At 35.6% G+C, this 16,311-nt stretch overlaps 2 protein-coding genes across 3 annotated transcripts; one reads left to right on the forward strand and one right to left on the reverse strand.

Annotated features, from left to right (window-relative positions):
* Positions 1-905: 905 nt before the first annotated feature.
* On the forward strand, positions 906-5,635 carry LOC108202800 (phosphoglycolate phosphatase 2). Its single transcript, XM_064084381.1, has 11 exons — positions 906-1,200; positions 1,653-1,720; positions 1,954-2,046; positions 2,125-2,196; positions 3,116-3,187; positions 3,438-3,497; positions 3,609-3,661; positions 4,416-4,513; positions 4,645-4,744; positions 5,091-5,194; positions 5,369-5,635. Exons 1-11 carry the CDS (start codon positions 1,104-1,106, stop codon positions 5,461-5,463), a joined length of 912 nt encoding a protein of 303 aa, XP_063940451.1. The 5' UTR covers positions 906-1,103; the 3' UTR covers positions 5,464-5,635.
* Positions 5,636-5,702: 67 nt separating this feature from the next.
* Positions 5,703-8,933, reverse strand: LOC108202799 (oligopeptide transporter 1). Of its 2 annotated transcripts, XM_064084380.1 has the most exons (8): positions 8,719-8,933; positions 8,172-8,620; positions 7,985-8,082; positions 7,328-7,900; positions 7,043-7,237; positions 6,979-6,994; positions 6,714-6,896; positions 5,801-6,627 (listed from the first exon to the last, which is right to left on the reverse strand). In XM_064084380.1, exons 1-8 carry the CDS (start codon positions 8,780-8,782, stop codon positions 6,007-6,009), a joined length of 2,199 nt encoding a protein of 732 aa, XP_063940450.1. In that variant the 5' UTR covers positions 8,783-8,933; the 3' UTR covers positions 5,801-6,006. The 2 variants fall into 2 exon arrangements, with proteins under 2 accessions (XP_017226826.1, XP_063940450.1); XM_017371337.2 differs by having other exon boundaries at positions 5,703-6,627; positions 6,979-7,237.
* Between the last annotated feature and the right edge of the window lie 7,378 nt (positions 8,934-16,311).

Genomic DNA, 16,311 nt, shown 5'->3' on the forward strand with positions numbered 1-16,311 from the left:
TGTTGCAGAGAATGATGATAAAGATTGAGCCTTTGGACGGTTTGAAGACTATAGTAACATGATCATTTCAAGAATTGCCAAGAAATGAATGAAAATTTATTTAAGAGGAATGGTAATTTTTTGAAAAGGCCATGATTTTAGAAATAAAACAACGAAGGATTTGTAAGAACAGAAAACCCAGAAGAAATCTGTATGAGATGGTAAATAACAAAAATTTGAGCGGATGGAAAAGGGGGGAGCAGATGTTGAAATTGAGAACTTTTATTATTATGCTGACAAAACAATCTTGATTTTAATATTTTATAGTTAAATAGATTTAAGTGTTTTATACTTATTGATGTGCGAAAAAACAAACAATAAGATATATACTTAAAATTACTTAATAAATCACTTAAAATTTCGGTTTTGATAATCACTTGTCGAGGACTGATTAATCAATAAGTAACTCCCCATCCACATCCTGTTTACCGGTTTTAGGTTAGGATTTCAAACTGATAAATGTATATTTGGTTAATAAGTAAAAATTGTTGAATGGGTTTAACTCAAGTTTCATATGGGAAAGATAAAAGAGATTTGTGCTGTACTCCGTTACTATGAGGTCTTTTGGAAAAAATCCGAAAGCAAATTTGTGTGGGCTTGGCCACTAGACCCAGAGCGGACAATATCATATTAACGTGGAGTTAACGGGTGTTGCGCGACCCAACAAAAAGTTGGTTTAAGCTTGAAAATAAGTTAGAAATTGACGTAAAGTTAATTTGAAATACTTTTTTCAATTAATTAACTTTCTAAAACTCCTTTTAATAAGTATTATTTATAAAATATAAATCATTTATAAATCATTTTTATTTTATAGTCAAAATTACCAGAATTATCAACATAATTGAACTCAGAACCTAAGCCAAACGGCGGTGTATCTGGGCCATCGATAATCTAATCCCATGTGACCAAAAGCAGAAAGTTGGGAGTAGTGGATTCCTTTCAGACAAAGTGAATCAATTCTAATGCAAGTGAAGCAGCACGTGTGTATTGCAATAAAAATACTTTAAAGGGTAGATTCGTAAGGCAGAGCCTCCCCTGTAGAATCTCTCTCACACACACCTACCATGGATGATGCAGCAGCAGCGAGGGGAGAGAAGCTTTCATCTGGGAATGTAAATCATCTCATTGATTCTGTTGATTGTTTTCTCTTCGACTGTGATGGTATATATCTTCCTCTTCATCCATTCTTTTGTTTCCCATTATAATCTTGTCATATGTAAATACGCGAGTGATGGAACCAGGATTTCGAACTAGGACTGATATTGTAACAGGGTTCTGAACATTGGGTAGTGCTTAAATTTTGCGAGGTGTCCAAACTAATTTTAATTTTTTTTTTTTGGAAGGGAGTGAAGGAGAACTAGTAGGTTATGTACAGGATTTCGAATTAGGACTAATATTGTAACAGGGTTCTAAAAATTGGGTAGTGCTTGAAATTTTGTGAGGTGTCCATACTAATTTTAATTTTTTTTTGGAAGGGAGTGAAGGAGAGCTAGTAGGTTATGTACATGATTTTTGCTGAAAAATTAAAAAAAATTCGGACCAAGAATTGTGTTTCGGGTTTTATTTATAGAAGGTGAGCTTTTTGTAATATGCTATTCTGCCTATGCATTTAGGTGTGATATGGAAAGGCGACACCCTGATTGATGGTTCGAAAGAGGCATTGGACATGCTTCGATCCAAAGTACTGCTTTCTACTTTTTGCTAATTTCGCTATATACTGAAGTGTACATTTGTTTTTAGTGAATAGTGTTATGTTTTGAATTGTTAGTGAATTATAAACTGCATTTTATGGGCAGATTATTTATGGTATGGTAAATTCATGAGTATTTCGTTGTATTTGGAAATTGGAGGTCTGTAGACAAACATGACCATCGTTTTATAAATATAGACAATAATGTGGTATTATGTATGTAGGGAAAGAAGCTAGTATTTGTTACTAATAACTCCAGAAGGTCAAGAAGCCAATATGCCAAAAAGTTCCTTTCTCTTGGAATTCCTGTCACTCAGGTTTTCAATTGTGCACCCCCTTTTTTCTCTGAAACTTCACAGGAACATTTTCACTTACCTAGTACATTTATTTTGCAGGACGAGATATTTTCTTCATCGTTTGCTGCTGCTATGTACTTGAAACTAATTGACTTTCCTCCAGCCAAAAAGGTCTGTTTCCTTTGATCTTCTGGCTATACTCCCATGCTTATAAGTTATAAGTTTCACTACTTCAACAAATTGTTTTTCATTGTCAAGTGCTATATGATCTTGAATTTGTTATGATGGTGTTCTGTTATTTAATGAAACACTGCAATATGTTAGTATGGGATGTTAGCCGAGAAGGCGAGAGCCAATGTTTTGTGATAGATAGGGACAAGAAATACAGTCCAAAACTATGCCCCAGTTATATGCCTTGTATGGATTTATATTGCTGCTGAAGAAACCAAACCAGTTTGGATATTAGCTATCCTCGGAGCCCTTCATGACGCATTTTCTTAATCAAGTTTTGCCTTCATTGCTCTCAAGAACTCTATTGTAGGTTTCTGCTACTATATAGTTTGATGTTTTAACTTATTATTAGCATCTGAGTATTGTCTTCACTGAGTACAGCAAAAGGACGCAAAAAGAAGCTCATCTGTTTTATATTTTGTATATCATTCAGAATTTCAGATGTCATAAGCATAACAAAGGACACTTGCATCTTTTTATCTACTTCTACTTCTTATTATGCCTTATAAGGTATAACAAAGTCACGTGGACCTTATTTTACTCTACAACATACTAATACTACATTACTATGATCTATATTCCATGACATGCATTGACCATGAATATTTTAGATGTACACTCACTCTGGCACTGAACAACCACTTGACACAGATTCTAATTTTATAAACATTCTCATATTTATCAGCATGTTTCCCTTTTCCCATTTTCTTAGCCATATAAATGACTTACTCAGTCCGAGAAATTCTCTGTTAGAGTCTCTCTTGGCCAAATTTGATATTATATTGCCAGTTTTAGTGGGTGATGCTAATCTCCACCCTCGAGATATTTTTTGTTATTGATTTGTTTTATTTTGTTACAGGTTTATGTAATTGGTGAAGAGGGCATATTGGAAGAGTTGAAGCTTGCTGGTTTCACTGGCATTGGTGGCCCTGTAAGATCAGCTATTTTACAGGCTGATATACTTTCAGTTGTTGATTTATATTATATTTCAGATCATAATTTAATATGCTTTATTAGCTTTTGGACATTTCACATAAAGTCATATCCGAGAAAATTCACACACACACACACATATATGTGATATATATGGCCTCCTTTTCTTTGCTCGCGCCCATAAATTTTCGTAATTGCTTCTGTAAATAGTTGTTATAACTACATCTGATTTTCCCATAAATATTCAGGAAGATGGGAAGAAAACAGCAGAGTTTAAAGCAAATTCTCTCTTCGAGCATGATAAGAGTGTAATGTAACATCTTGCCATACCTTTTCAAGTAATTATTTCATTTAGTTCATTTGTTTTTTCAGATTATTCTGCCTGCAATTAAGGATAATTTTATGTTTGATTTTTACAGGTCGGAGCTGTTGTTGTTGGATTAGACCAGTATATTAATTATTACAAGCTTCAGTAAGATTACCAGCCTACATTCCTCTTCCCTTCGATTGCTTAGTTTAGCATTCAAGTTTCTGTCAAGGTTGTTCTTGTACTGGTATCTAAATTCTAAAACATATAGATAACGACTTGGTGAGCCTAGAAACTGTGTTTTTTAGTTCACAGGCCTCTTAAACTATTATAGACATCTTTACAATTTAAAATGAATTCTGTCTTCTGGATGAGTAAATAATAATTAAAAGCATCCAATTTCTTATCATGGTTCATGAATTTCTTAATGGCTTTCATTGTTTTGAACTTCTGATGCTTCATTCTACAAGTACTTTTGGTAAACATAAAAAGTTAACAAGGAAATATAGAAATTCTTAGTCGACTGCTATTAATAGGAAGCCTAATTACTCTATTGGAAAGATGAAAACTTACTACATACCATCTGGATAAGTGAGATGATCTCATACTGCTCGAACATCAGGCAGACAAGAATGCAAGTAAAGCTATAAAAGGTTAATTTTGTGTCTTGTCTAGGTAACTGTTTAATGTGGTGGTTTGTGGGCTGCAAGTGTCTGATTACTGCTCAAGGAACCATGTTTTAATAATGATAGTATGAACAGAATATGTCTTTCAGGTTACACGTGCCAGTATGCCACAACATAAAGGAACTCCTGAAACCTCAAAACTGCAAAATGCAAACTCATCCATTGTTGTCATATGTCAATAGTTTTGTAGTACTTTATTCTTGGTATATTGGTGACGTCGTGATAATTTTCAGGTATGGCACTCTTTGCATACGTGAGAATCCAGGATGCCTATTTATTGCTACTAACCGTGATGCTGTGGGCCATATGACTGATCTACAAGAATGGCCAGGTCATCTAGCTCAGTAGCTCCTGACTTATAGTTTATGAATCACCATAGGACTCCGTAACTGGAATATTATTATTATTTTTTTTGCTAAATTGTAACTGGAATATTTATACCCCTCTGCCTTCTCATTTCAGGTGCTGGATGTATGGTTGCTGCAATATGTGGGGCGACTGAAAAGGAACCAGTTGTAGTTGGGAAACCAGCAACCTTTATGATGGACTTTTTGCTAGAAAAGTAAGCAAAAAGTTTCTACCTATTTTCCAGCAAAAAGTTTCTACCTGTTGCATTAACGCAATATAGAAACCAAGTTAGAAACAATGAATGTCATTCAGACTTGTTCTTGCTTCTTTGAGAAGAAAATGACCCCTTTTGGGCTTGATTCATAATATTTAAACAGAACAGGATACTTTTTTGTCGGATTAAACTATATTACCATTCAAATTTATGATTTTTTAATGTGTTGAGGATTTGAATGTCTTGAAAACAGATCAGCTGAAGTGTCACCATAAGCCCAAAGTGGAGCACTTTTTTTTTTCCAACTTTCTTCTTACCCCTTTCTACTACGCATATGATTTTGCAGGTTTAAGATTTCGACCTCAAGGATGTGTATGGTGGGTGACAGATTGGATACTGATATTCTATTTGGACAAAATGCAGGATGCAAAACTCTTCTGGTTTTTTCAGGTCCAGATCACTTCTGCAGCTAGTCTTTATTATTTTTAAGAAAGCCTTTCCTTGTACTTGGTTTTGGTATCCTCGTTCAATATTTTGCACACAGCACTAGCATCTAATATTTTCAGAAGCTAAATGATTTAGACTAATCTTATTGTAATATTGACCTAGCTGGTGTCATTGCAGGTGTGACAACTCCATCAGCCTTTCACGACCCATCAAATCATACTCATCCAGATTATTATACAGACAAGCTGTTTGACATTGTTAGTTTGATGTAAACCCCACAAGCAATTACGAATTATTTTTATATTCAGATTGGCTTCAGCATTTTGCTGCAAATGTATTTATTGCGCATACAATTAAATGACGCATAAATGTTTACAATTCGGATGGACAACTTCCTGAATAAATGTTGTCAAAAAAGGCCTCTGGTTAGAATCTTTTAGATTATTCGGATACTGTTTTCTTAACAATTCAGAATGTGTGTTTTTATGATTGTAGCATATGCAAGACCTAGTGGTAAAATCTGATCCTTATAATCTGTTTGAATGCAACTGGCATCTTACACAACTTAACTGTTAACTGAACAAACAAAGACATATAAAACAGTAGCAGCAGGACAAGTCAACAGATTCATAATCTATAACTGGCATCATTCTCTTTCGAAAGAATCCATCTGCAGTCAGGACAATAGTTGCTGGAAATGTTCAGACATTTGAATTGTATCTGTAGTCTGTATGTATAAGAGTCTGTGGTACAATACATATGGCAACATTACACAAGGAACCAAACAGATGATGCCAGTGTCCATTTTAGTGTCACTAGAATACAGGACAGCCGTCGACGACTATACCAGGGGCAGTCGGACAGCTTGCCAGAGGACAATGATCGTCTAATTCCAATCCCCACCAGTTCATTCCATTGATATCTCTAACCTGCAATGTGAAATAGCAGAGAATGGCCATGAATGCAACTCCAGCATCTAGTCCGGCTGACAGGATATAGTTGTGCCTAGCCCACCAGGCTTTGTATCGTCTGTACACGACAAAATTGAAGAAGAGTCCCACACTGATCCAGCAGATGTAGTTCACAGCCCTTGCTGGGGGCATAGCCCCTGCTCCTGATATTAGAATTGGCATGTTTATGAGGCGAATCCATTTTTTCTCCGGGTATATCTTGGAAAGGATCCAGACTGGGAATGGTGCAAGTATGCCAAACAGAAAGAAGTAGTTCATCTTTGAGTACAGCCCCAGATTTCCAAACATACGCTGAGGACCAACAACTCCCCATATGATGGAGGCATTGTAGAAAACGTCGTCTCCAGGGCATGTCCACGGGCTTCCTTCAGGCAATTTTGTAGGGTCACAGATGAACTCTATCGTTGTCAGGAGCCACCAAGATGTTCCAAAGTAAATAGAGGATGCTATTACTGTTCCGACTAACTGCATAACAAATTAACAGAAGAATTAGTCCTCTGATCATCTATGGTACCTGCAGTTTCAAGAGCCTATGAATTATAATTCTGTACCTGGACAATGAACATAGACTTGGGGGGAATCTTCATGTAATGGCCTAGCTTGAAATCACCGAGGAACATAATCGCTTGTGACATACTTATGTAGCCATAAGTTTTGAAAGCCACATTGGCAAGAGGTTTGCCAGGATACATGTAACCAATAATAAGTTCTGTAATGACATTCAGCCCTGGTTGCTGCACAGAGATATTTGACATATTTAAGCAAATAAGCATTTGTAGATAAACAGAATTGCAGATTTGATGATTTGAAATATACTTGGTTTGTTGTAGCTGTGATGACTCCAATTGGCAAGGTGAAAACAAGAGCCAGAGATATTGCCAATAGGACTCCCCAGTAAGGTAGTTGAAGCTGTCTTCCAAAGCCCTCACAAGCAAGCAGAGATAATGCAACTACAATGATCAAAATTGAATAGAACCACCATTGAGGGACAGGATCATAGTTCTTCTTCATCAACCTAGTGTGCACATCTCCGAACTTGTCTTGAACAGATGCTCTTGTTTGCTTCCATATCGATCTGCAGATGACAACCGGGAAGTTATTCCACATGAAACACGAGGACTTAGATATCAGTACTATCTAAAATTAACGAAGAAGACTAAAGTACCTCCCGTGGAAGAGTGCAACATGAGACAAGGTGGCGGCCAGTGTGGCAAAGCTTATGCCATAAGCATACACGAAGAAAATGCTGAGATTGATCTGGCTGTAATCATCATATCCCTTTTGGTTGAAACTGAAGGTTTTGGAGTTAAGAACGGTTGATACGTTGTATTTATTACCCTCGGAATCAAACACATGAGAAGAGTAAATTGGAAATCTCTTTGCACCATAGGCATCTGTCCAGTAAGCAATAGGTATGAGTATGTAGACCACAATTATGAAACCAGCCATTATGTTCATGATTGCAAATCCAGGCGTGGCCAAGGGACTGCCTAGAAAACCAGCAACTGTGGACCAATCAAGCGCGAATGAGCCAATGCCAAGTCCCTTAAGGCCGGAGCCAATCTGTTGTGCTGTGACAGAATCCTTCCAAATCCAGCACACAAATGAGAGGGCAGTTATAGAGGGAAACAGGTAGTTAGGAACTATGTAATATGAGAAGCTTGACACAAGAACCATGAGGAAGAACTGCAGCCTAGTCAAGCCTCTTTTCGGCCTCTTTTCATCTTCATGTAATGCTCTAGAAGTTTGTGAAAAGCCATGTTAGTATACAAAAAAGAAAGAGATAAGATATAAGATCTGCAGAAGTAGAGCAAGAAAGAACCTGAAGAGAGAAACTTGAACCAGATTAGAAGGCCACCACATGTAAGGAGAATCAACTAGAAATTTTCGGAAAACTCCAGCCCATCCATATCCAAGCAACTGTAATTCCCAGCAAAAACACAAATCCAAGAACATCATTGACCATTCAAGTTTCAAAATTTCAATAATTACATAAACTATAAATTCACCTGAGTGGTTTGAGTTAACAACATAGCTGCCATGGGATGAATTTCCCCATGATAAAATGCTTTAACAATAGTGATAATTCCCACTGCATACACAGAATTGGAACCAGAATTGGCAAAGATAGTAATCAGAACATGCTCTTTCAAGTTAAAAGGCCCTGGATTCAGTGAAAACTCCCATCTTGTTCCAGGAAACCTAACTGGTTTCCTTGGCAGAGTTGCTGCCATTAGCTTCCCCAGTGGAAGAACCACAATCTGAGCTGAAACAGATGAAATGTACAGAGGATTCTGTCGAAACCCGAAAAACTGATTCAAGAAGGCCAGGACTCCACATGAAATGATCCCCAAGAACCATGTTCTGAATGTCAAGCAAGGCAATGTTGGATCATCTGTTATTGGCACAGTCAGCCTCACTTGCTCAATAGGACTATCATTCACCTCCTCCACCTTATCTGCACACAAAAAATCCCAAAAACATAAATCTCAACACAATGTCAAAAAAATCACTTCTTGATAACTCAAATCAACTTATAAGCAAAACCATCCTCACCATCCATCTCAGCAACATGATTATCACTTTCCTTGGCCTCAAACTCAGTTCCTGAAAAACCCATGTTGGATCAAGAACAAGTCCACAACCACCCAATACCAAATGAAAGATAGCTCTTGTACTATATACTGGTTACTAGTTTTTTGACACACACGGCACACTCTTTATGCATATTTGAAAATTTGGAACAAATGGTAAACAAAATTTAAAAATAATATATTAGAACAAACACAAGTGCAAGATTAAAAAACTCAGACATGCATCAAGTAAATTAAGGATGAAGATATCATGAGTGCGGACTGAACAAAGAAACAAGAGTTACAAGACAAATATTTTACATAATGCCAACTTTTACATTCACATATAATCTTATGATTATGTCACATATACATAAGTGTGTGCAAGACCAACTATTATTGTTAGTACCGTGACATCTAATGTAACATGGTACCTTATCCCTTATTATATGATTATATTATATACATTTTTTATAGACATAATTCTAGTACTTAACATAACAAGATATATGGAAAATTTATGGAAAATACTATATTTTTTTAATTATTTTATGATTTTGCTATTTTTCAAAAATATTCGTGAAAATACTGTTTGTAACTGAAATCAACTATATGTTCAGTTCTAAAAGTTGGTGATTAATATTTCTTGTTCTGTAGCTCGTCGAGTTGATTAAATTTCGATTATTAATAATCATTTAATTAATTCCGATCAATTCAATTAATTTTTGATAATTTTTGTTCCGTGTATGCATTAAGTTTGATTATCACTTTTTACAACCTTGACTATATGTAAAAGAATTTAATACGGTTTGTAATCTAAAGCATTTTTTTCTTTGAAATAAACTGGAGTTTCTTTTGATTGCATTGTAGGCTGATTTTGGTTGCATCTGATTATATTTGGTTGCAATATAATAAATTTGTAAAAAGATTCAGAAAATAGTATTTTTGTAATCTTTGAGCAAACAAAAGTATTTTTGCAAAAAGTTAAAAAAAATAAAAAAAGCCAAATATATATATATATATATATATATATATATATATATATATATATATATATATATATATATATATATATAGGCTCATGATCAAATAGAAACCATTTTTAAAATAAAAACTAGAAACCAATACAAGTTAGTGATATTCGCAGTACAATTTAGTGATATTCTCTTTATGATTTAGTGATATGTGTTGCAAGAATTAGTTAAAACTTGCAGAAACAGCCCAGAATCTCCATGTATGTTCGAAAAACTGCTCAAATCTCCAGATCTGTTCACGTTTTCGATTCAGATGGTGATGACGGTGGTGGAGATGGTGGAGGTGAAGGTAGAGATGAAGGAAGGATGATTGTAGCGAAGGTGTGGGTGACTTGAGGTAGGGGATTGGAGCGTTGCCGGAATAGTGGCGGCTCCGCCGCGTTTTGAAGTTGAGCCGATGTGGAGAAAGAAGTATGAACGGGGCTGAATGAGGTTGAAGCAGCGACCAAGATGGGGTTGGTGAAGATGGAGGTGGAGATTGTGTTGTTAGAGAAATAATGGAGATGGGGATGGAGGAGGCGGGTGGCATAGAGGTGGTGGTGGTTATGGAAGAGGTGACGACGGAGGTGGTGGCAATGGCGGATGTGGAGGTGGGGTTGGTGGAGATAGAGGTGGAGATGTGGTTGTTTAAGAATTTAGTGGTATCTGCTTTAGGATTTAGTGATATTTCAGCTTGGTTTTTAGTTTCCAGACTAAGCAGGTTTCTATTGGAGTAAAACTCTATATATATATATATCAATTAACATAGACCTTCGTAAAAAGATACTTAGATTGAATGGAAGCATTGTTTTATGAATATGAATCAACTAAATTAATGGTAGACTAATCACACTTGCTTCATAACTTTAATAGAAGTGGTTAGGAGAACTGACTTTGATTTCCAAATCTATTATTTTTGAGCTAACATAGTTGAATTTGTTTTCCTTAAAACACTGAAAGAACAGCCGTGTCTGGGGTTGTCAATATTTGGTATGATGCATTGACAAGACATCCCAATTATTCATTTGTATGTTTTCAACAATAGAGTTTTTTAAGTCTGAGTCTGTGTTCAATGAGATCGAATGAAATAAATTTTGTACGGTATTTCCAATACAATTGATTATAAAAATGGTTAAAATTTTCATTTCATTCCTTCTGAGTGAAAAGCCGAAATCTACATAATTCGTTTTAAATTATACGTTCAATATTGATTTTTGTGCGCAAACAATTCCATATTTAAGTAAATGTAATAAGTTACTTTTATAGTACTTTTAGAATCTGAAAAGTATATTTTTTAGAAAATTATTAATGTTTTTTTATTATATTTTTTTCGGTTAGCTGAAATTTTAAGGTGTTCATAGAAGACCTGTATAATACTAATATAAAGCTCGGATCGCTGAGGAGAGATCACCTGGACAGGGACGGTCTCGGTCTCGGCCGGCTACGAATAACATCGACTAATTATAAGCAGGGTAGACCTTATCCAACACACAGCTTCAAAACAGTTAGATTTATATTTTAGATCTGGATTAAAACGTTGTTTTTTACCGATCCGCTATAATTTTCTGCGGATCAGAGCTTTTCTTTTCCGCGAATATTTAAAAGAAAAAAACTTCAATCCGGAACCTTCAAATATAGATCCGACGCTCCTGACAATGAGTGTTATATAAACGGTTCGTGAGAGACGGTTGTCATGAGCACGTAAACAGTCTATCATAAAAATAATGAAACAGAAGATTAGTCGAATCAACTCTTCGTTTAAAATGGAACAAATAAAAATATGTTTAAATGAGTGTTAGCATCGTACGCAAGACGAAGATCAGATATATAGGGATAAAAAACACACACAAAACTATACTTAATTAGTGTGACGGACCAAACAGAGGAGTATAATTCCACATCAACAGAAAAGCTCGAGTACATGCATACTATAGTTATAAAATGTTCTCTACAAGAATACGAACACATATAAACAAAAATTAAAATTTTGCTGCATTTGATCAAAAAAAATAAAAATTGCTGCATGAATTAAAATTGTCACCACATATACGGCCAACAAATATATTATGCACCAACAACAATATTCCAAAATCTCCAATTTATTGGGAAAAAAAAAAGAGTTGACCAATTGTTATAATTTTTTTGTTATTTATCAATTATATTCTTATTTGACTAAAAAAATCGTTGTAATAAAAAATTTCTGACAAATTTTTTATCGGTATTATTAAGCATTACTTTCTATTTGCAACCGGTTAATTGTATTAAGTAACCAACTCAGCTAAAATCTTAAAATACCGAAAAGAACATTTATTAAGATGATATTATATTCTAAAATTTTGCCTTCACGCCGATAATTAAATACAAGAATAGATTTGAAGATCAAAAGGAGTTGAATATGTGTTTCCCGCATATCTAAGTTTCAATATCATGTCAAGTGAATAATTCTCCCACAATCTCAACATCTATACAATACTATAAAAAGCCAACATAGGTATAATTCGTAGTCGTACAAAATTTTGGTTTGGTACTCTCCTCTAAAACTAAAAGTCTACAAGTAATATCTATCAAACAGTTCTATATACTAAAAACACTCCTTATGTATATTAATATCTTTTTAAATATAATTTATAATTAGTTAAAAAAAAGGTCAAACTACTGTTAATAACATATATTAATATTAAAAATTACTTATAGATAAACGTATAACTAATTATAAATATACAATTTTGAATATCTTTTGTCTAAAATACATATAAATAATTAAAGACGCTACTTTTTAATTATAACGTATTCTACTCGAAATTTAACACTTACGTATTCTATTTCATTACAAACACGATGTATGAAAAAAAGCCAACATAGGTATAATTTGTAGTCGTACAAAATTTTGGTTTGGTACTCTCCTCTAAAACTAAAAGTCTACAAGTAGATATCTATTAAACAGTTCCATATACTAAAAACACTCCTTATGTATATTAATATCTTTTTAAAATATAATTATAATTAGTTAAAAAAAAAGGTCAAACTACTGTTAATAACATATATTAATATTAAAAATTACTTATAGATAAACGTATAATTAATTATAAATATACAATTTTGAATATCTTTTGTCTAAAATACATATAAATAATTAAAGACGCTACTTTTTAATTATAACGTATTCTACTCGAAATTTAACACTTACGTATTCTATTTCATTACAAACACGAGCCATTACGTAACATATGAAGATATATGAAATATGAAAAATTTGATTTAAATTGAATAATAAACTGTCACATATTAATATAGAAAAATATTTATAGATAGATAATAAATTGTGAAAGCTAAATTTCCGTTAGAAGATATAACGAGTTGGTTAATATAATTTAACTAAAATCCAATCCATCAATACTAAAATACTAATAAAATGGTGTTAAGAATTAAATTATAATTAATAAATTACGTATCATATACCCGCCCGTGCTTTGCACGGGGTTAAAGGCTAGTATCAATAAAACAACACGCACAGATAGAAGTGTTCATCAGTAATTCAATATCATATTATATTCTAAGACCAGCGATCATAAAATAGAGAAGTTGGTACCCCACCACATGCATGCATAAAGAAGAAACATTCTCGAGTCGATTCGTTGAAAGAGGTTGCTTGATAACTTGTGCTCGCAGTAGGATGCCCTAAAATCTGTCCCGATTGCTAGACAATGCCTTGCCATGCATGCCGCGTTGTACCCGAATCCGGGAAGCAACGTTGTTTAAAAAATTTATTAACTAGAAATAAATTACTCCTTCCGTCCCATTTAATTCTATACACTTTCCTCTTTTGGATGTCCCATCTAATTCTATACATTTCAAAACTTTCCCAAAATAGCAAATTTTTATAATATAAAAAACCCACTTACCCACTACTTTCAACTACTTTTTCAAATCTATCAATTATATATTGATGAGACCCACTAATTCACCCACTTTTCTTCCTCCTCTCACTACTTTATCTCACTACTTTATACTTACTTTATACACTTTTCTTAATCTTCGTGTACAACCCATATGTACACTTATCAGAGGGACGGAGGGAGTACTTAATAAAAAAACAAAAGTGAAGCGATCAATCCTAATCAAGTGTAATTAACTCCATCACTATTAAGTTATAAGTAGTTGAGCATTTGTAATCACATACTTGTTTTGTTCGAGTTATTTTTACATATACGTATATATGATTCAGCACTTAGAATTACACTCTTGTTGTCTTCCATTACACAAACATAAACGGCCTAGAGACTTCATTATCTATGATCGGCACCAATGACCATCACTCATTTGATGTCGACTACAAGTTGCCCATTTAAATTTATTTCTTTGAGAGCCCGTTTACATTACCTTCTCAAATTCCACAAAATGCAATTAACTCTTTTTTAGCATTGTTCTAAAAAAACGTATCAAACGATTAATTTTGTACTAAATGAATGATTAAGCGTTTCTGAAAATAAACGGACTATTAAGCGGTTATTAAACAGACTAGTAAACAAATTAAGTGTTTTTAAAAATTACAAAGTTAGTGTGTGATATATATACTAATATGCATGTTATTTATATATACAAAATCTAATTTTTAAGCAAAATGAACTAATTAATATTTCCTCTGTTAGAATATATTAGTCTCTTGAATTTTTTCCACCTATTTTTAGGACCTTGACCGCATAAAAAGTGATTTAAAAAAAGATATTTATTAATATACCGTCAAATGTCAAAAAATATATGAAGAAAAAGTCAAGCGACTTATATATTTTAACAATGAGCATTCCGCTTCACATAATTTTGTTATCAAAACATGGACTGATATGGAATGACCCGGGTTCCCCGGACCCGGGGCCCACTCTAGGACCATGGTCCTCGAAAAGCACAGCATCTCGGACCCTACTTGAGTACATCACCCGGGATAGGAATTGGACCCGGGTACCCTCTAACCACACCCCTCGACCGGGGTCCAAACATGTACCAGCCGACACTTACTGCACAAGGCGCAGACTGATACAATAGGACAAACATAACGGTCAACTACTGGCGATAGAGACAAGCCAAGGAACATTCCAAAATACTACTCCTACGCTGACACCTGGACACGTGTAGGGGATCAAACCTCTACACGTGTAGGACCAGGATTCAGGTACGCGTCCCTAAACCCTAATCCTTGGCCTATAAATAGACCAAGGACCAAGGGCTTAAGGGTTACACTCTTTTTACACTCATTCATACACACACTTGCACTCAGCATATACTCAAACACTCTCAGCCACCAGCAACCACCAGCCAAACACCTTCACCCACCATACATAGATAACACTTTCTCTTATCTTTATCCTTCCGAAACCCACGCTTACTCTCACGCCGGAGGCGCTTTGGGGCCAAACCCCCCCGCCGGCGTTGTTTTGTAGGCTCCCATCCAGCAGCTACACCACGGAACCACCAGTCACGGCGGAGGAAGGACCGGGATCGGAGATTGGCGTTATCATTTGGCGCTAGAAGGAGGGGAAGGTGTCCTCTGTCCTGTGGTCACGGTGCCACTGGACTCATCTTCTTCAACAAACCCCCGAAACGGGGGTCCAAATCACACCAGTAAGCTTTCGTAAAACACCCAGCTCCTCAAAACCTTCAGCCATGGTTTTTCTTGATGTGTGCATGATAGCAAACCCTGCCTGAGCAAAACCCTAATCTTGTCTGTAGCACATAAAATCTTTTGTCTCACACCTGGTCACATTTTGTCACTTCACTACTTATAGTATTTCTGAAAATAGTAAGTTGACTACCTGTACACACTATTTCTGTCACCCTGTCACTATCTATACTATTTGCAAGCATTGCCACCTAAACAGCAACCATACACCCTGTGTGAGTTCTCGAAACCATGACAAAAAGAACACGCTCCCACCTGGGTCTTCCCCAGAACCCGGACAACCCTCAGACAGACCAGGACAACCCGAACCAGGATCATGCCTCAGGACCTCTTTTCACACATGTGAACCCGGAAGAGAACCAAACAATCAACCCCAATGATGCACGAGTCACGATCGAAGCAAACCAGTACAAGTACACCGATGTCCCGGTCACCACCCTCCACCTGTCCCAACTCACCAATCTAGAGTTGGCTGAAGCCATCCGGCAGTACCACGATCGCCGGGAAAGCAACCGCAGACTTGAGGACATCGGCGAATCTGAGGACTCCGGGAACAGCCGTCAATCCCGGGGTTCCGTCTTCGACCGGATCGGAGACAAAGCCAAGAAAAAGAAACAGAAGGATAGTGAGGAAACCCGGCTAAGAATCTTAGCTGAAAGGAAAGAACAGATCCGAAAAGAGGAAGAGGAAAAACTTGAACAAAAAATTGCCATCCGGATGCAACTCGAAGAAGAGAAATTGATAAAAGGATCCCGGTCCAAGCGCTACCGGAAGGAAACAACACTCGAGCTCATCTCTGATGACGAGGATGAGAGACCGGGGCAAACCAACCTCAGAGACATGATCAATGAACTCAACCGGAAAATCGGAAATGATGCCGGGCTTGAAA

Source organism: Daucus carota, chromosome 9, assembly GCF_001625215.2.
Source record: "Daucus carota subsp. sativus chromosome 9, DH1 v3.0, whole genome shotgun sequence".
Taxonomy (NCBI): Eukaryota; Viridiplantae; Streptophyta; class Magnoliopsida; order Apiales; family Apiaceae; genus Daucus; species Daucus carota.

Coding starts and splice junctions, on each gene's coding strand:
- LOC108202800 (XM_064084381.1), top strand. CDS start 1,104: ATGGATGATGCAGCAGCAGCGAGGGGAGAGAAGCTTTCATCTGGGAAT. Junction 1,721..1,953: donor TGGACATGCTTCGATCCAAA/GTACTGCTTTCT, acceptor TTATGTATGTAG/GGAAAGAAGCTAGTATTTGT. Junction 4,514..4,644: donor TGATCTACAAGAATGGCCAG/GTCATCTAGCTC, acceptor TTCTCATTTCAG/GTGCTGGATGTATGGTTGCT.
- LOC108202799 (XM_017371337.2), bottom strand. CDS start 8,782: ATGGGTTTTTCAGGAACTGAGTTTGAGGCCAAGGAAAGTGATAATCAT. Junction 8,621..8,718: donor TCATGTTGCTGAGATGGATG/GTGAGGATGGTT, acceptor TTTTGTGTGCAG/ATAAGGTGGAGGAGGTGAAT. Junction 8,083..8,171: donor TGTTAACTCAAACCACTCAG/GTGAATTTATAG, acceptor TGGGAATTACAG/TTGCTTGGATATGGATGGGC.